We start from the raw sequence: 21,394 nt of genomic DNA on the forward strand, positions 1-21,394 counted from the left end.
GGACTTTAAGTGATATAAGGACATCTAGTATAAACTTGTGATATATAAGAAATTACATAAATCCAAAATAAGTTGTTGCGTTTTCCTTCAGAAAACCAGTATGTAAGTGCGTCGGTGTTTTCAATCCAGAAAACATGTATAGGCAAATGTTTTGTATTTTCAATCCGGAAAACAAGTATACGAAAAAGTTTAGTGTTTTCAATCCAGAAAACAAGTAAGGAAAATGTTTGGTGTTTTCTTTTTAGAAAACAAGTATACGAAAATAGTTTTGTGTTTTCTCTCCAAAAAAAAAATAGGAAAAAAAGCATGAACTCACCTGGCGTCGCGTGTAATATACTTTTCTCAAAACCAAAAGGATGCACTTGACTTGCTAACCGTTACCTAGTACAAGTGTTTAAGTTATGAGAACGTGTTCAACAACACATGACTCTTAAACCCAAGTATAGGCTCACACACAAACACAAACTTGACACGATGACTCTTTGGTGATAATAAGTAATGTCAACTGTATAAAAAAGTCTTAACATGTATTCACACATCATATCATGGCAAATAAGCCAAATATTCATCATACAACTCAACTTATGATCATTTAGTTCACGAGACAGATTATGGCATGTACAAACAGATTTTATTCAATAAGTAAAACTTAAGGATAAATTGTACAAAATTTACCACAGTAGCATATAAGAAGTAGGTTTCTCAAGCAATTTTTTAGTATATTTTCTCATGCATACAAAACTCACAATAATTCAATCATTGCAGATAGATACAAACAGTTCAGCAGATTGCACAACAAAAAGTTGTTTCATGGTTCTCTCAACTCATTTATCCAAATTGTGCAAGGCTAATTGGGTTGTCTTTTAGAGTCATAATTCTAAGTTCCAGAAGTGGAACCAACTCATTTGGCTTTGTTAATCTCAAGTAATGATGTCGGGAAAACAGACCAGAATTTGAATCCCCGCATCAGCTTTGACACATGTTTTTGTAAAATCATAAAAACTATTCAAACCTTGTCCAAATATTACAAAATTTACCTTTCTGGAAACTAGACTCAGAATACTATATCCTAGAATCAAGAATCATCGTTTAACATCAAGTTACAAACCAAACAATAAACAAGAACGAATCTGCCAGCTAACTGTTGTCATCAAAACTCAAACCCTAACATGTTTATGTCATCTCTAGGGTTCTAATTCATCAATTAGTATCATAATCATCGATATTACAGAGATTTAACATCTAGGGTTTCACAATAACTTATTAAAAACATAAAACTAAACGAAATTTAAAGATCAATCTTACTATTATGCATGTAGAATTGATGGATGATCAAGAAACACCGTCAATTGCATTTAGTTATCTTGATTAAAGATGATGAAGGTTGGGTTGGGGTTTCACGATCGTAATCAGCTGGTTAGGAGGAATTAGGGTTTAGGTTATTTTATTTAATATAAATATAATCTAAATTACAAGAATGGTCCTTGTTGAATCAATTTTTGACTTAAACGAACTTTTTTAACAACGAACAGGGTTATAACGAAACGTTATGACTAAAACGTTAGTCCAAGTTTATAAAAGTTAACTCTCGTTATGTTGTAAATAATACTTCATAAAAACTTAAAACGTAGAAGTTACGCGCCATTGATCGAAATTTCACACAACAAGCTACGAACTAAGCACATAATCATTTAACGTGTAATTTCATATAGATAATATTATAAACACATACTTGATATATTACTTTTACATGACAACTGAAAGCAGGTTAAGCGAGCATAATATACTAAATCATGTAACACAAAAACTCATCTTGCACATAATAATTATATCCGAGTTATTTAAACATATCTGATTCAACATTAATCACCAACGCATACCGACAGACTCATGTGGATGACTCGGGTAAATGTTATGCATGACGTGTAAGATAACGAAGTTTGGGTTAACGGTGTTGACGTGAAAGTGTGGGGTGTCACACCTGAATAGGCCAGAATTTTTTTAATATATATATATATATGAAAACCAATATGTATATATAATGTTTAAACTTAATTACACAACCACTAACTTGGTTTGTGGCAAATGGGTATGACTTCCAACCAAAAGGTTGTGAGTTCTAACCTCACTTTAGACATTTTAACTTTGTTTTTTATAAAATAAATTTTTTTACACGACCAAATCATAAGGCTAAAAAATTAAGGCTTATTTAAAAATTAAATAAATTAAATTGTTTAAACCTAACAAGATACCCCTTTTTATTAAGGCACAAAAAAATTCTGCCTAACCTGACGCCAGCACCATCAGCCACCTGCTCCTCAGCCACATGCTTTATAGCCATAGCCATCAACCACAGGCTCTACAACCACACCATCAACCATTTGCTCTAAAGCCACACCATCAACCGCAGGCTCGACACACCCAGCTCCGTTATCCATATGTACTACTTCTACCCGTTGGGTCCTCCTTCGACGACGAGAAACCGGTGGCCACCACTAATTCACCAAAATAAACCTCAAGATTAATGTCTACGCTAACACCATCATCCACCTGCACTTCTTCTACCCGTCGGGTCCTCCTCTGACGTCAACACTCGGTCATCATGTGAAGCTCGAGCTCGTTTACATCTCTTACTCGTCGGTCGACCATTGAGCATGATTTAAATGTATGTTTTGTTATTATTGTATAGTTCAGGGGGGGTGTTTTCACAATACAAATTAACCGAGGGTTAATAGTTCAGGGGGTGTGTTTTCACAAAACAAATTAACCGAGGGTTAATTTGTAAACTTTAACAGATTTTTGAATACTCACCCTCCCTCCTCAAACCAAACATCGCTCAAACACTCTGTAACTCAATAAAACATCTGTAACTCAATCAAACCTCTGTAAACTCAATCAAACCTCTGTAAACCAATCTCTCACTCAAATTTCATTAAAATTACTCAAAAAAACACCCATTTTTTGCAACCATGAATGAAAACGACCAAGATCCTTCTGTGAACCCTAACCCCATTTCTTCTGTAATGCCAAACAACCAAGAAGACCCACCATCAAACCCTAACCCTAATTCTTCTACAATGGCACCATCTAATCATTCTGTAAACCCTAATTCTAATCTTGATAATGACAATATTGTTATTCATGTGCAGTTCAAGAGTCGTGCTTGGGCACATGTTAACGTTACTAAAAGGGGACGAAATAAATATGATGCAGAATGTAAGTATTGTGCCCAAGTTATGCAGTCTGCCACGTATCTAAGAATTAAGGACCATTTACTCAAGATTAAAGGTAATGTTAGATCTTGCCCTTCCACGCCAAGTAATGTGGTGATTGAGTTAACGGAAAGGTATACAAACCATAAGAATAATGGAACAAAAGAAGAGAAAATTCCATCCCACATTGGTGGAGGAAAGAAAATGAGAAGCTTCCACCATGATATAAATAGGATTGTAAGTTCTTGTCCCACATCGCTAGATTATAAAACTAATGAGTTCTTTATAAGAAAGAAAACTCATATGTTAATGTTCTTATAAGACATATCACACTCAGTGGTCCTAGCGGAGGGTGCGAAGCACCCGAACGCGCACGCGCACATGCTCGGACGAAGTGCGATGGGCGCAATGTGGCGCTTTGATGGCGCACTTTTCACTTCGCACGCTCGCATCGCCGCAAGCCGCTTAAGGGCCGCCTTAGTATTTTTGTGGAAAATTAAGATTTTTAATAATCCTTCCATCGTGATACACGACGGGTTTAGGTTAGCATCATCGTGTAGCGCGATGACGTGTAATATTATCCAGAAACTTGGCGGCATAGCGATACGCGATGGATTCCCAAAAGTAACACATCGCGTATCGCGACGTGGAAGTTACACAGACGTGACACGTTTCATGCCACGTGGCGTGCCACGTAGCATGCCTAGGGCTGACTCGGCCAAGCTACATGATTCTTCGCAATACGCGACGCCTTTCTATTTATGGCCATCGCGTATCCCGATAGGGTCCAAAATCTGCTATAATTAGATTGCAAACGGGATATTCTTCCTTACTCAAAAAACTTCTTCATTCTCTCTGAATTCACACACACACACACACACACACACACACACACACACACATATATATAAATTAAGAGTATAGTATAATACCCGAGTTATCGTAACGATATCCTATCCAATCGAAAGAAATATACACGAATCCAAAGGCTATGCCTATTAAGGTAAGACATTGTGCCATCGTGTAAAGTTTCTACTCTCGTGGTTATCGTTATGGTTATTGGTTTTATACTAATCTAGATATACTACATTGTGTTTATCCTAGGTGCTTAATACCAAGAGGTGTTCATTAATTGTAAACTTGCAAGGTGAGACATTCGAGTTTTTGTACCACTCACATTTGTGTGAGACAACTATTTTTCCGACACTGCCATGATGATTTCAAAACCTATAAAACTCATAGCATATGGTCTAAATGTTTTCAAATATATTTTTAAAGTATTTTAAATCCATTACAGTGATTAAATCTCTGTAGACTTACGGGATGGTTACTACTGGTATTGTGGGGTTTTGTATACAAGGCTTGCCTAATGGGCTATTACACCTTACTTATTGGACAAGTGTTAGCCAATAAGTAATATGACCACAGTCATAGATACGGTCGAGTGACAAGTACCTTTCGGTAATTTGTAAGAAGGCAGGTGTAAAAACATCTTAATGTTGTAACTGTAAAATGTGTCATTTACAAATGAATGTGCTCACCAGTATTTCTTGCTGATCAAATATTTTAAACATGTTTCAGGTGAATTGTTAGAGACAAAGGAATGATGCATGCAGGCTTCCAGCTTAAATAAGTGGCTTGTCACCAAAATAAAGAAACGTGTTTTGTAAATTAGGGTTTATCCCTATAAAGTTTATGTTTGTATCAAAATGGGTTAAATTCCCAGTTTATAATAAAAATAAACATGGTGTTTTTATAACTCTGATCATTCTTCCTAACTACGGTTCTGATGAAATATTCCGCTGCAAAATAATTTAATAAACACCGATACCACCAATCAATGTTCACGGCTTCCCTCCCAGGGTATAGGGGTCGGGAGCTGTGACAGCTGAAGTGGAATCAGAGCCACTGGTTTAAGCAATATGGGTATTTTAATAATACATGTTCTTAAAATTAAGAGTTAGGATATACATGCATTAACCTATGTGTTAACCATACAGATAAGATTCTAACCACACGTGAAAATAAATACTATTTTCTTTTAGAATTCGTTGTTTTATTGTTTTTGTTTAACAGCATGAGTGAGCTAGTTGAAGCTTTCGAAAACATATCCGTTACACTACATATATGGAAGAAGGACAAACCAGTGAACAACAACCTGAACCCATGGTCTTTCAAGCCCAACAACCTCTAGAAAAACCAAAGCCCAAAAGAAGAAGGAGGCTCAAAGACTAGCAAAGAGGGTTGAGAAAAAATAAGAAAGGAAGAACCTCAGCCATACAACCACCACCCCAACCTGAACAACCAACTCAACCACAACCTGAACCATCAACCTTACCACCACCCATGTCAACAATACCAATGCAAGAGAGACTTGGCAGATGCCTAGATGAATGTGAAATCTTTCAACCAATATTCAACGATATAGGTGCAGGAAGTTCCAGCAACCCTAATATGTCATCCCAGGATCCAAATAATACACTCCTCCCTGATGACATTATCAACCAAGCTCAGCTGGAAGAATGGTGAACGAATGATTAGCAATATCAAACAATGATGACAAACCCATATGCACAGTTCCAAGCTAAAACCTCCAACTACCCCAACATGACACCGGAAATGACGGCTGAGCTTCGTCATTACAGGGAAGAATTAATAGATACCGGGAATAGAATAAGAAATATGGGGGAGTACTTAACCTGCAAATACTACGACCGAGAACCATATACATAAACCATATATATAAAATTTATGTGTTAATTATCGTAATTTCTTTGAAAAAAAAGTGTGTATGTATGTAAGAAAGGTGTGTAGTGACGCATATATGTAAAGTGTGTAGATGTAAAATATAGTGATGCATATATATAAAAAGAGTAAATGTCGCAAAGATTGACGATTTTGACATATTTTGTGCCTATGTGTTATTTTATGCTTATGTGTTATTAATATCTTGCTACCTTATAATTTGATTACGATATTAATAATTTCTTTCTTATATGTAATTCAAATGTCGAATGAGCACAATCGTGAAAATGAGCACAATCGCGAAAATGAGCACAATCACGAAAATGAACATAGTCACGTAAATGAGCACAATCACGGAAACGAGCATAATCATGAAATTCATAATGAAGAAAATCATCTGAATATGAATGCTATTGAAAATATGATAGCTCTGAAAATTACTGAAGCAATTCCTTTAATTGCTGATGCAATTAAGCAACCCATTTATGTAATTAAGCATAAGACCGAGAGTAATAAACGTAAGGCTAACACTGAGGCTAGTCATAGTGTGAATGGAGGAAATAGCAACCCATTACCCAAAAAGTCAAAAGTTCACGGTTGTACTTACAAAGATTTCTTAGCTTGTAAACCAACCGAATTCTCTAGAAATGAAGGACCTACTTCAGCACTACGCTGGTTAGAGAAGACAGAAGCCATCATAAGAATCAGTAAATGTGCTGAAGAAAATAAAATATTTATGTTGACAAAAATATATATTTTCACGCATGACGCAAGTAGCTTTATCGGATGAATCGAGTATTGGAAGTAGATGAGACCTTAGGTTGCTTTGATGGTTGAAGAAAACTTTATTTTAAGTTATTTATGTTTTGAATATTTAAATGTAACGGTATTTCATTTGAAACTATGTTTTGTGCTTTTGAACTTGATATATGAATGAATAATTTAGATATTGACACGTGTATTTTACTTAGTGTCTTCTTAGCTATGATACATCAGTGTCGAGCCCCGGCATGTTTCGCCTCGCACGAGTTTGTCTCCATCGGGCGCACCCATCTTGTTTGTTAAGAAGAAAGACGGTACTCTTCGTATGTGTATTGATTATCGTGAGCTTAACAAGCTTACTATCAAGAACCGTTATCACCTTCCGCGTATCGATGATCTCATCGATCAACTCCAAGGAGCCGCATGTTTCTCTAAGATTGATCTCCGTTCGGGTTATCACCAACTCCGTGTCCACGAAGATGACATAGCCAAGACCGCCTTCCGTACTCGTTATGGTCACTTTGAATTCCGAGTTATGCCTTTTGGTTTGACTAATGCTCCTGCTGTTTTCATGGATCTTATGAATCGTGTTTGTAAACCCTACATCGACAAGTTCGTGATTGTTTTCATCGATGATATCTTGATATACTCTAAATCCGAGACCGAGCACAAAGATCATTTGCGCGCCATTCTTGACTTGTTACGAAAGGAACAACTTTACGCCAAGTTCTCCAAATGCGAATTTTGGTTAAAAGTTCAATTTTTGGGCCACATCGTTAACGACAAGGATATTCACGTTGATCCCGCTAAAATTGAGGCCATTAAAAATTGGATGACCCCGTCCTCTTCTGTAACATCCCCAAAATTTCGATCCAAATTTGACAACTTAGGAAAGTTGAGGGATCAAAAATAATATCAAGACAAGTCATGAGAAAATATTAAATAAGGAAAAATAAGAAAATAAAATTATTTCCTAAACTAAGTATTTTTACATGAAGGAAATAAGATAAAGAAAACTCATACCACATTAGAAGATGTAAGAAAGTGGAAGCATTCCACTTAGGTATAAATAAGGAAATGGAATCCATCCCGCATGGAAAGTGGTAAAGAAATGGAAACTCTTTATAAGAGATAGAATTTCCATAGTTATATTCTTTTATGAATATCATGCACCAAGTAGTCCTAGCGGAGGGTGCGTAGCAACAGACGTGCACGCGCACGCGCACGGGCTCGGGCGAGGACAAAGGCGACGGCGACGGCAACGAGGACGGCGAAGGGCGTTGGGCGCAATGTGGCGCTTTGATGGCGCACTTTGCACTTCGCACGCTTGCATCGCCGCGAGCCGCTTTGAGAGCCGCCTTAGTATTATTGGACAACGAGAATTAGACCAGAAGTGACAAGCTACTAAAGACAAGAGACCAAAACTAAAAAATAATTTCCAGGGACCCATCGCGCTACGCGATGAGTCCAAGGAGACGGCCATCGCGTATCGCGATGGTCCGTGATGACTCAGTGACACCTGTCACACCCGGGTGACACGTGGCAGCATGGCAGGACACGTGGCATATGTTTCAGGCCACGTGTCAGACGTGTCAGGCCACGTGGCGACACGTGGCAAGATCTCAGAAATGTGGGCATCGCGATACGCGACGCAAGACAGGGAAGAGCCCATCGCGTATCGCGATGGGACACAAATTCAGCTATAAATAGGAGGGGCTCACGGCTCATTTGCACACACCTCCCTTACTCTCTCTCTCTAAGTTACTTTCACTCTCAACCTCGGTTTGCGTGTCGAACATCGTTTTGCGTGCCACCGACCTAACAAATATTACCTCATAATCCGTGCCAAAAACCCGGTGTTTTCCTAGAAGTGCGTGCCAACCAAAAGTAACCCGACATCCGCCTCGAAGTACGTGCACGACCCAGCGACGCCTTCATATTGCCTCAATTTGCGTGCTAAGGAAGGCGGATCAAGAACGCCTCGAGAAACGTGCAGATAGAGTAGAAGTGTTGCCCGTATAAACTTAGGAAATCTTACTCCAAATACACGTGCGAGGTAAGGGGTTCTGCCTAAGTTATTATTATATCATTATAAATGGCTTAAGACCATAGTCGAAGTTATAACTAAACCTTGATTATAATTTAGTATTATATAACTTTTCTTAAGCAAAGGTTATAGTAAAAATAGTATTTCTTTACGATTAAGAAATATAGAACAAGAGGTTATAGTTATGAAATTTATGTTTCTTCTTGAAGAAGAAACTCAGTATAGACGTTTCTTCCTGAAGAAGAAACGAAGCATATAATTGATAAAATAAAGAAGAGGACTAAAGGTCCAAATGTTTTATATAAACAAATGATTTTATCAAGGTTGAAGTTATACCAAAATAGACTAAAGGTCTAAAGCTAGATCGATGATCTAGTTATTTATACAAATGTTATTCTCGTACTATAGGTCCGAGGTAACAAAACAAGAAGAAGAGAACAGAAAAACAGGAATCAGTAACAGAAACTGATTATAAACAGAAAAGGTGAATACACCCCAAACCTTTTATAATGAGTCTGAATATTTGCATAGGATTTACGAATCGTTAAAACTTTGTGTTACAATAATAAGAAATGGACACTCTGATTAAGAGTATACATGTGTCTGGATCCAAACATACATGGTGACTCGGCATTTCCCCGAGGCCATGCATATCATCAACATGCCTCTGAAGGTCTACGGGACTGTTCAGAGAAATGATATTGTGTATATAATTAATTGTACATGGTACTTAGGGTAATTTAATCCCAATGTAGTTGGGTGCCTAATGAGTAGTCACAAAGGTATTATTGTTGGTTTCACAAAGGTATTGAAAAGATATTTTTAGAGTCAGCGTTATTCACCAGCTTTGTGCTGACGTATTTTCCCACCCATGTTACAGGGAAACAAGAAAGGTTAGAATAAACAAGCAAGAAGGAATAGAAGATTGGAGCTTTAGTCATTAGATGCTATCTGGTGGCTCAGATATTTTATTTGAAAATATTATAAAAGAGTTATGTTTTATTAAGAAATGTATTTGAAATATCAAGCGGGTATTTAAACCCGAGATTTTAATAAGTTTTCAATATAAATATTTTAAAGACTTCCGCTATAAACCGCAACTCTGATGTATTTACAAAACAAGTACCAACTTGTGGTCACACGCCTAGGCCCTGAGTCGGGGTGTGACATCTCCAACGGAGGTTCGTTCATTTCTTGGTTTAGCGGGGTATTACCGTCGTTTTATCTGCAACTTTTCGAAGATTGCTTCACCCCTTACCGCACTAACCCACAAAGGGAAAGTTTGCGAATGGGGTTCCGATCAAGAGGAAGCGTTTCAAAATCTTAAGGACATGCTTTGCAATGCTCCAATCCTTGCTCTTCCCGAGGGCAACGACGATTTTGTTGTCTTTTGTGACGCTTCTATCCAAGGTCTTGGTTGTGTTCTCATGCAACGAGACAAGGTCATTGCTTACGCTTCGCGTCAACTCAAGGTACACGAGAAAAATTACACGACGCACGACCTCGAACTTGGTGCGGTCGTGTTCGCCTTGAAAATTTGGAGACACTACCTTTACGGCACGAAATGTGTGGTCTTCACCGACCATAAAAGTTTACAACACATCTTCGACCAAAAGGACCTCAATATGCGACAAAGATGATGGACCGAATTGTTAAGCGATTATGATTGCGAAATTCGCCACCACCCCGGGAAAGCGAATGTCGTGGCCGATGCTCTTAGTTGTAAGAGTCATGTTAAATCCGTCTTGCTCCATTGTGTCACCATCCAATCTGACCTCCAAAGCCGCATCTTCGACACACAACACGTCTCTGTCACCGAGGGCAACATTCACGACGAGATGTCGTGTGGCGCCGAACTCCAACTTGAAACCAAACGTAATGGCTTACTCTATTATTTGGACCGTTTATGGGTCCCCGATCGTGACGGTCTTCGCATGTTCATCCTCGATGAAGCTCATAAGTCACGATACTCTATTCATCCCGGTGCGAATAAAATGTATGCCGATCTTCGTTCCATCTATAAACTCCGGGGACCCGATATGTAAATTCTGATATTAAAATAATATATTATAACCTAAACCACCTCCTGGTCCGACCAGTTGACCCAAAAACCCGACCCGCGCACCCGAAATCCTTCAAACCTCCAATTCCCGCTCGTTTATGATCGATTAACTTTGGCAAGTGGCATATTCCGTCGAATAAACGATTAACCGACACTCAATTTTAGTAAACACGCGTTAATTCGTTCATAATTTGATCAATTAACCATATTAAACCCCAAACAAACCCTAACTAGTGATCCTATATAATCCTTTCGCTATGATTCAATTAAACGTGCAGAAACAACCTTCTCCTCGTCGCCAACAATTCCTCTAAACTCAATCCCGTTTACAATCACATCCCGTCACTTAAATTTACCTACCTTTGGGCGCAACTCTTCTGAGCAATTTCACCATCTTACCAGTTGTTATAATCCAATTAAAAGGTATGGTTAGATTCGCGATTCAATGTAGATCAATAGCCCCAACATTGTTTGATCGATCATGGACCAGATTATCCAATTGATAATCTAGGGTTCATACCCCTTTTTAATCGTGTTTATATATTTCGGAGTCTGCAAGTCTACCATCTTGTGATGTTGGCTCAGCTGGTTGATTCAGTACATAAAAGAAAGCTGGGTCGCGGGTTCAAACCCGACCCAGCCAGTTTTTGGCTATTATTTTTGTTAACCTTATTCAAGGATTTTGAACCTTTTAAAATTAATTATCCCCTACACAATTAAACACTTAAATATTATAAACCGAGGCATTGAGCCATTTTTCCGTCATCCTAAAACCGGTTCTTTTGGTAACTTTTATTATTACTATTAATATTTATTATTATTATTACTTATTAATTATTATCTTTATTATCACAATTATTATTATTATTTATATTATAATAATGATAACGTCAACAACAATAACGTTAATTTTACCCTTACAGTTAACGAAATGGATATAGTAATATTTTAATGTTAAACACAACCATATCGAATCTCATAACCCGTCATAAATATTAGTATTTCGTTAAGATTATATTTAATTCTTGTTATTAACATCTAGGAAGATTCGTCGGTGAATCTCGAGGAGCTTGACCGTTTTCATCCTATACTTTTCTTTATTTATCTCGTCCTTGTTTACCGTACTCAATAAGGTAAGTAAATTCACATCCCTTTTTTTTACCGCTTTACAATTTTGGGGGCGTTATGCGTTCAAAATCAATTTATTGTTTTCACTACAGTTCCGCTATATGCATAATTGTAATTGCTCGATTAGTTGTTATGTGCGAATATGACTATGTGTTTATTTTTATGTTGGTTGATACCTCATTCTCATTAGTATGATCATACCCCGTCAGAGTAAACCGCTATCAGTACGATTCGGTTGAAAAAACAACTTTTATTTATTGTTATACTAGTTGTAGTGATTCACGATTATTGCATGGAATTGTCATTTTAACATTATATATACTCAAAAACTGTGGTTTACTTGCTCAACTTTATGTTGACAAAAATATATACTTTTACGCATGACGCAAGTAGCTTTATCGGATGAATCAAGTATTGGAAGTAGATGAGACCTTAGGTTGCTTTGATGGTTGAAGAAAACTTTATTTTAAGTTATTTATGTTTTGAATATTTAAATGTAACGGTATTTCATTTGAAACTATGTTTTGTGCTTTTGAACTTTATAAATGAATGAATAATTTAGATATTGACACGTGTATTTTACTTAGTGTCTTCTGAGCTATGATACAATCAGTGTCGCACCCCGGCATGTTCCGCCATAGGTTGGGGTGTGACACAGGTGGTGTTTTTCGGCAAAAAATTGACTTTCCCGGCCAAAAACGTTTTTCCGGCGACTTGAAACTAACGGCGTTAAGATTCTGTTAGCCACGGGCCGTTAGGAACAAATACATTAAAAGTTGGGACCATTAGTGAACAATTCGATAGTTGGGGCCGGCAATGACCAAAAGGCAATAGTTAGGACCAATAAAAACCAATTTCCCTCTAAAAAACAAAGAAGGTAATTTGTAATCACAATCACAGATATGACTTACCTTGAGAAGTATAACACATAACTGTGATTGTATATCTCGCTATTGGAAACCCTGATTTTGCTTTGTCAGGATACATAACCAACAACTGGGAAAGTTAAATTTGTGTGTAATGGATCGGAGGAGTTGTTTTGCGTGATAAATATTTTGGATACAAAGAAGGGGCTGAAAAATATGAATCCTGAGCCGATAAAGCCTTTGCGGGAGAATAGGAACTTTGTAGTATTAATCACCCGTGAAAAATAAACCATATATAAGGTATGAGCGGGAAAATAAAAGACGGGGTAATTGAGAAGGGGACACATATCCCATCATAGTTTCCTTTATTATAGAGTGTAGATTAAGTTTTAGTGACTTCTTCTACACATGTTCGACTCATGCTTGCTCTGGGTGGTGACATACTTTTTTTTGGCTTTGTTTTCAATACGTTGTTGGACGCAATTGTATTGGTGATTTGGTTCTAAAACTAAAACTAGAATTATATGCTATACTTTTTAGCTTATTAACTAACGTCGACATTGATCGAATTCGCATTAGTTCATCACCGTGACGCACAGATTAAGTTATTTTTCTTTATTCGCCACCACATGGCGTAGGTTTTTTTACCGTCGAAACCGACCGAACTTGTATTAGTTCGTCGTAAGACGAACTTATTTTGTGCTATTTTTTTGGGGGCTATTCTTTAGTCGATCCTGTGGTTTTTTTTCACCTTAGTTTTTTTCTTTTTTGTTTTTAACATGTTAATTTGTTGTATTTATGGTGTAGACAAAATTATATTGTTGCTTTACTTTCAGTACCGTGAGTCAATACCGATCAAATTCGCGTCGGATTCGCCACCACAACACGCAGTTTTTATTATATTAATTTGTTGTATTTAACCATTAACAAAATTTCCTTTTGATTTATTTTCAGTGTCGTAACCAACAACAAATCGAATTCATCTCGACTCCAACCATTCCACACGGGTTGATATGCTATACGGGGTATGACACCTAGTAAAGAATGAAAATGCAATTTTTATTAAAGAAGAAAAAAAAGCACCAGTTCCGTAAATATAAAGGATAAAACTTGTATTTTTCATTTTTTAATTTCTTTTTTCAATTAAACCGACTCAACCTTTTCTTTCGTTAATATAAATACGGCCATCCATCGACCACTAACAAAACGAAATTGCTGAAAACTGGAGCCCTGAATCTGCGATTGAGGTTAGAATTCACAGTTAACTCTTTCAAAAATTGCATCTTTACAACTCAATTGTCATCGAAATTTGCTAATCGGCAATTATTATTATTTTATAGATTGTATCTTTTTAGATCTTTCGAATTCACTTGTCACTGACAGAAATTGCTAATCCTTTCTTCATAATCGGCGATTATTATTATTTATTTGAAAGATTTTATCCTTATAGATCTTTAGAGTTTGATGTCTTAGCCCAGGAATCGAACATGTGTTTATTCCCTTTGCCTATAATACATTTGTTGGTGTCTTAGCCCCGTGGAATTTTTAAATAGGGTTCAGCGGGTTTAAATACTTTCAAACTTTAAAGCCTTTTTATTAGTTTACCATTTAAAAGGGGTTGTGGTGCAAGTTGTTGCTCGTCGTCTTATTGTAATGGTGCTCTCTTTTTATTTATTAATGATGTTACAAATTTTAGTAATAAAAAAAAAATCTTAAAAAGGATGCTAAACAATCAATAAGAAGATTAAGGGCTCTTTAGGGGTATTTATTTAACAGAGGACAAATAAACGTTAATTTTTTATAATGTAATTGGATGTTACTTCCAACTTCAGGACAACAATTTTACCTTGGACATTGCATGCATGCAGAACGAGAGACATGCCTGTTAAAAGATTCAAAAGGTTATGTGAAGAAGAAGAAGAAGAAGAAGAAGAAGAAACAATGACGATGACGGACAGGCTATCAAACATGCCAGAATCCCTGCGGCTTCGCATTCTTTCTTGTCTTGACTCTAGGCAAGCTGTTCGAACATTGGTGTTATCCAAATCATGGCTCTCTACATGGACTTGTATTCCGGTTCTCAATTTCACTTCCTATGGTTACGATTACTTTGTCATCAATGCTTTATCTGGTCGTCAATCCGTGAAGTTGGATAAGTTAACCTTCAAACATTTTGGAGACAGGGGCGACGAGATTTCACAACTAGTTTTCGATTACACGTTTTCACACGGTGTCGAAGAACTGGAAGCAGACATCGAAGACATCAAGAGTTGGCCAACCGGGTCATCGGATACACTAACAAGCTTGAAAGTTATGAGTGTAAGTACTGCAGGTTGCACGTTTTTGAACCAAGATCAGTAGGATCATTCAAGAATCTCACCAATTTATATCTAAAAAATGTAATTATTGGGGATCTTGATCCTTTCTCAGGGTTTCCAGCGCTAGAAAAGTTAAGATTGGTCTTTTGTCCTCTTACAACAGAGGGCAATGCTTTGAACGTACATGCACCGCAACTTTCAAAATTTACCATCTTTTACGACAGAAGGCAGTCTGTACGTCGCTGTGAATTCACGACTCCAAAACTTAAATATTTCGATTGGCAGGGGAGTGATATTCCGCACTTAACGGGTAGTCTTCCTATTCTCGAGACAATGTCCATCGACTACAATGGTTGTCGGCGCCAAGAGGAAGGAAACATCCAAGACATCAAGAGTTGGTCGACCGGGTCATCGGATTCAATAACAAGCTTGAAATTTACGAGTGGAAGTATTGCGGGTTGCACGATTTTGGAACCAAGATCGGTAGGATCATTCAAGAATCTCACCAAGTTATATCTCACAAAGGTAACTATTGGGGATCTTGATCCTTTCTCAGGGTTTCCTGCGCTAGAAAAGTTAAGATTGAACTTTTGTCCTCTTACAACGGAGGGCAATGCTTTGAACATACACGCACCGCAACTTTCAGAATTTACCATCTTGTACGACAGAGGGCAGTCTGTACGTCGCTGTGAATTCACGACTCCAAAACTTAAATATTTCTATTGGCATGGGAGGGATATTCCGCACTTGACGGGTAGTTTTCCTGTTCTTGAGACAGTGTTCATCGACTACAATGGTTATTGCCGGCAAGAGAAAGAGAGGATGATGTTTGATGATCTGCTGATGTTGTTTAATTCTTTACACAATGCCAGATGGCTTACACTATTCTCGCCTGTTGTTCATTTACTCGCACTGTTTCCTCTAAATGGATCCTCACCACCTTTCCCGAAGTTGAAGTGTTTGAAGCTGCGTCTTATATCTTTTCGCAATCCATGCTTGTTTTTCCAACGCCCATGCAGGTTGTTGAGGGAATTGTTGGAGCTTGTTCCAGGTCTGAAATCTTACTTGCTGCCCAAGTCACCAGATTCCTTCTTTGGCGTATGGGTACAAAAACCCCATGAGGTCGCGAGGAGGCTATCTTAAATGCATTTGCTTTGCTAGAAGAGGAATATTTTTCTGTTGAAAGTCAATCCAGGTTCATTTTCAAGTTTTATAGTGCACAAAAAAATTGAGTAAAGTTTTGTCACTGATTGTCTTCTTTACTTCAATTGATACATATACCAATTGGTCAATTTCTTTTTAATGAACCTACCTCAAATATTATAAGTGTTAAATTATTTTGTTTTTTGCTTCATCTGCTTGATGTAGAGGTAACTTTAATTCTATTTGGCATCTCCTTGCGTTCTTCGATCCCATCGGCTTGTTGTAGTGTCATACCTAACATTACTAAATTCGGAGTTATATGTCTATTTCTTTATGCTTGATGAATGATGATTGACGAGTAATCAAAATTTGGATTTGTTTTGTCTTACTCTTGGCCCAAATAAATATTAAAAAAGTTGGGCTGGGTTAGAGTGTTCTTGCATTTATTTTTTAAATAAAGAGTAATTTATGATTTAAGTCAATGCACCTATATTGTAAAAATAGTTAAATACAGAGAGAGGAGTTTTGTAAATTCCCATCGTTTAATAGATAGCAACCCTAACAAAATATTTATGTTGAGATTAATGCACCTTATAATACTTGTTATAAATTATGACATGAATCTCTGGAGTCATAGTTGAAGTTGAATAGAATTGTCTTTTGTCTTTCTCTTAAGTTTTTATATTACAACTCTAATAAGTGACCAACAACTTTACTGTTCTTTGTTTAGTTGTATCATAATTCACAAAATGTATTGTTTTATAAAGAATATTATTAATTAATATTTTTAGACGATAAAAAAGATTATAATGAAGTAATTTAACAATTTAATTTTAACTGATTGTACAAAATGTATTGTTTTACCAGGAGTCCAGAACTGAGCCATACCTTCTCAATTTATTATATATTTATTATGTTTTATTGGTAAAGATAATTAATCATAGATGTGGCTGTAGTTTAGTGGTAAGAATTCCATGTTGTGGCCGTGGAGACCTGGGCTCGAATCCCAGCGGCCACACGGCATTATAGATCTAGATTCTATTTTTGTACTATTCAACTTTTATGTTAATAATTCTGGAAAACATAAAGGGATATAGTGATGATTAACTACAACGTAATTTTGGATCTGGTTTCTCATTACGAAATACATTGTTTTTCAAGTTCTCATATTAACAACTAAAAAATCAAGTATTAAGTTGGCCAGCCTTATGAATAATTGTACGTTACTATAGTATGGGATGCCACTATCGGACAATCATTTGGATAATCAAATAAGTTCGGTCGACCTTGTGAATGATATTGTAATTGTTTCAAATAGATAATGAAAATATCATATTAACAGTTATGATGCCATTTTTTTATTTACTTCACGAGGCAATAAAATTGTATTCGAGAAATCATTTCAGATTTCAGTTTCTAGTAAATTTTAAATATTACAATTTTAGTCTTTATAAAACACACAAATATAGAAGGAGCGCTTTCAGTAACAAATTGTATTTAGTAACTATTAGTATTTTACCAGTAGTGACTGAATGCTCAAGAAGCTTTGTGAATGTGGTAATTCTCATTTTCCGGTCAAGATTAATATAACAGTTTGGATGTAAAATAGATTGGATATGTAACCATTTTAGTTCATATCTTGGGAGTTTAAACTCTTGGTATGATTTAATGTAATTTTTAACCCGACTTATTTGGACTTGACACAAATCTAAATGTTTGAATCAAAGTTAGGCCCAACCCCAAAAGAAAATTAAAAGCCCAAAACAACACATAAAAATATCTATTTTATTTTAGGATTTTAAACATTTTTTGTTTCTCACAATAAGAACTAGTTTAATAGTATTTTTTTAATATTTTAAGTACATTTCATTTTTTTATACTAAAAATTAATTCAATACAATGAGCATATACGTATAAAAGAGAAAGAAAAAAGCCTGAGCATCAGTAGCTAGTATGCAATCAAAACTTGTTTCAAGTTTATAAGCTTAAAATTATCTTAATTATCATTAATTAATTTGGATATTCTTTTCTCGAATAAAGATTATATATGTGATTATAAATGTAAACATCTATCTTGGACCCTACCAATGTGTGTGTTTTCTTAGCAAGATGTTTTTCAATATATTTACCAGCTTATATTATAAATAGAATATTTAAAATAAAATATTTAAAGAGAAGTGAAATCATTTTAGTTTTAAATATAACCTGTTCATTTACAAAATTTAATACACGAACCCACTTTGGGCCATCAAAATAAAAGGAAAATAGTGACGTAGTTGGTATAGAAATTTGTAAAGTCAAGGCTACGTTGTTAATTCAAAAATACAAACACGTTTATTATTATTATTATTATTATTATTATTATTATTATTATTATTATACCTAAATTGGATGTGGCTCAATGGTAGAGCATTCACTTTACAAGTGAGAGGTAGGGGGTTCAAACTTCACTATCACCAATTTATATGAGAGATATGAGGGATGACCCTGGCTTGCCAGAGTTCGAGTCCTGATCTCACCCGGTTTTACCGGCTCCTCGTTGTCGTGCCATTTGGCGGGCGTGGGGGTCGGGTTTTATCCGGTGAATCCCTCAATAGGTGGACGCTAGGAGCTCCGTCCGTCCGGACTAGTGGCCGGATCGGGCTACCTTTAGCCAATGGGAGCCGCCGGAGTACCCAGCATTACTTAGTTGGTTGTTCAAAAAAAAAAAGATTATTATTATTATTATTATTATTATTATTATTATTATCAGTAAAGCTATTTCGGTGATTAAATCTAAAAAAATGCCACGTTATCGTAAAAACCTGCTCCACAAATATCCTTTGCCGACATTAATTTACAAATGTCGACCTACCATTGTATCCTTAAATAGAACCTTCCAAGGGATAACGTGGCACGTGATCACACAATCTCGCACGTGTACGGTTATCCTCATGCCATGCAGCTTCAATCCTCCACGTACATGACCCCATCTCCACCCTATAAAACCCCCTTTGAATCCCATCTCATTTCTCATCCTTTGCCTTTACAAACATTTACTACATACACTTTCAATCATCACTTGTAGTTCCAAAAATGGCGCAATACGGAGGCGAACAATACGGCCGAAAGGAGGAGGGGTACGGCCATGGTGGTGAGCATGGTCAGAAACCTGGTTACTCGTCCACTGAAGGTTATAATGTTGGTGGTATAGGGGGCAATCATCACTCAGCTGCCGGTCAGGGTAATTATGAAGAAGGGAAGCATGGTGGTGGTGGTTTCCTTCACCGTACTGGAAGTGGTAGTTCTAGCTCTGTAAGTGAATTAAGATCTATCTTAATAGTCTATAATATGAATAATGTTTTGCATATTTGTTTCGGGTTTAGTCGGATCACATGATGCATAAATAAAGATAATTAATTTATAGTTTCATTAACTAAAACTTAAAAGTTGTGTTTTTGAAGTAGTCATGCTATAGCTAAATTATTTTTGCATATTCGTTTTGGTTTAAGTCGGATCACATGTTACATAAGTAATGATAATTTGTAGTTTTAACCACTACAGCTAAAAGTAGTGGCTTTTAAAGGAGTCATGCTAGCTACGTTACCTTTTATCACCTTTTTCTGATTTCACACCCCATCAATGAGTAGTGATTTTATTATATTACTAAACGATTGTTATGATATATTAATTGTGCAGTCGGAGAGTGATGGAGAGGGGGGAAGAAGGAAGAAGAAAGGACTTGGGGAGAAGATCAAGGAGAAGCTGCCCGGCGGCGATGAGTACAAGGATACATCCAACGTAGGCGGCGGTGGCGGGTATGGATATGATCAAGGCAGTACTGAAGGACATGAGAAGAAAGGGATTATGGACAAGATCAAGGAGAAGTTGCCAGGGGGTCACTAGTGATCTTTGTTGCATTGCATATATATTATACACATGAAATATATATAGTTATAAACTATGTTGTATATATATGTGTTATATATATATATGCATGATGCTATAATAATCTGCTTTGTGTTTGGTTGTGTGACACACAAGGCATGGTTTGGTACTTTTAATTTGGTGGTTACTTTTGTATGTTTGGGTTGTGGTTTGTGTTAATATGATGAAGTGAAGTGTTATATACATATGTTTGTCTCATCTCTTTTATTCCTTATATTTTGGAGAAAAAAATAACATCAAATAAGCTTTTTAATGAACTAATTAAAGGTGGTAATGGAGCTAGCTAGAATGAGTTTAACCACCTAGACCAGTCGGTTTCTGACTAGTTAGGTTTATGAACCAGACAACACTTCTTGAAACGATCGATGTATTTACAAATAAATATGAAAACCACGGAAAAGTGAAGCGTGAAGACGTATATTAAGAAATATATAAGGGAACTTGATAAAAAATAAAATAAAAGTAAATGCGGACTTTAAAAAATTCCAAAAAATGCTAAAACTTTAAGACCGACCAAAAAACTCAAATTAAATAGTGACACAAAGAAGAAAAAATATTTAAAAAAAACCTAGGTAAGAAAAATGACAGTGATGGGGTGTGGTACAGCATTTATACTTTTTAATTTAAAATATAAATCACATGATTTAACATAAAAAAAATACACTTTTGTGACCTGTTAGTAATTTGAAACCATGATTTTGGGGGTTTAATTTCGTGAGTAAGATTGAAATTATACAAGTGGTACTGTTATTTCATACGGATTTGACAACATTTTTAGTAAAAGTTAGCTTTAAACACAAACTTATTACAAAATCAAAATTACAAATTTTAAACTTGTTACTATTAAACATTAAACCTTAGTAACTGAAGAAACACTAAGTGACCCGGGGCAGATTACAGATAATCTGGGGGTTAAGTAATGTTTCCCACGAGAATGAGGTCCAGCAGAGAAGATTGTTCTTCAGGTGACCTGCAAAACACACCGTAAGCTCGTCACTGAGAAGGGGGGGGTTCCTCCTTGTGACCACCCTCCGGCGTGAGAATCAGGCTAGATTGCTCTGAATATAAGTGTATATTAAGAGATTGCTAGATAACGAGATATCAGATGATGTCCTTACCATTCCAAGGTGTTGGAGTATTTATAGCCGAAGGTAGGTTTCCTAGAAGGTACAGCCGGCTGAATA

At 36.4% G+C, this 21,394-nt stretch overlaps 1 protein-coding gene and 1 non-coding gene across 2 annotated transcripts; both read left to right on the forward strand.

Annotated features, from left to right (window-relative positions):
* The first annotated feature begins 17,229 nt into the window (after positions 1–17,229).
* On the forward strand, positions 17,230–17,301 carry TRNAH-GUG (transfer RNA histidin (anticodon GUG)). Its single transcript has one exon. It is a non-coding gene; the product is annotated as a tRNA-His (tRNA).
* Positions 17,302–19,221: 1,920 nt separating this feature from the next.
* Positions 19,222–20,393, forward strand: LOC143566322 (uncharacterized). Its single transcript, XM_077053060.1, has 2 exons — positions 19,222–19,577; positions 19,962–20,393. Exons 1-2 carry the CDS (start codon positions 19,359–19,361, stop codon positions 20,166–20,168), a joined length of 426 nt encoding a protein of 141 aa, XP_076909175.1. The 5' UTR covers positions 19,222–19,358; the 3' UTR covers positions 20,169–20,393.
* The last annotated feature ends 1,001 nt before the right edge of the window (positions 20,394–21,394 follow it).

Source organism: Bidens hawaiensis, unplaced genomic scaffold (genome assembly GCF_021521415.1).
Source record: "Bidens hawaiensis isolate Kalapana, Puna unplaced genomic scaffold, B.hawaiensis_p1.1 tig00022872_1, whole genome shotgun sequence".
Taxonomy (NCBI): domain Eukaryota; kingdom Viridiplantae; phylum Streptophyta; class Magnoliopsida; order Asterales; family Asteraceae; genus Bidens; species Bidens hawaiensis.

What these genes read in the sequence shown, in the direction of transcription:
- LOC143566322 (XM_077053060.1), top strand. Translation starts at nt 19,359, where the DNA reads ATGGCGCAATACGGAGGCGAACAATACGGCCGAAAGGAGGAGGGGTAC. An exon ending in GAAGTGGTAGTTCTAGCTCT is followed by an intron (nt 19,578 to 19,961) that starts GTAAGTGAATTA and finishes TTAATTGTGCAG; the next exon opens with TCGGAGAGTGATGGAGAGGG.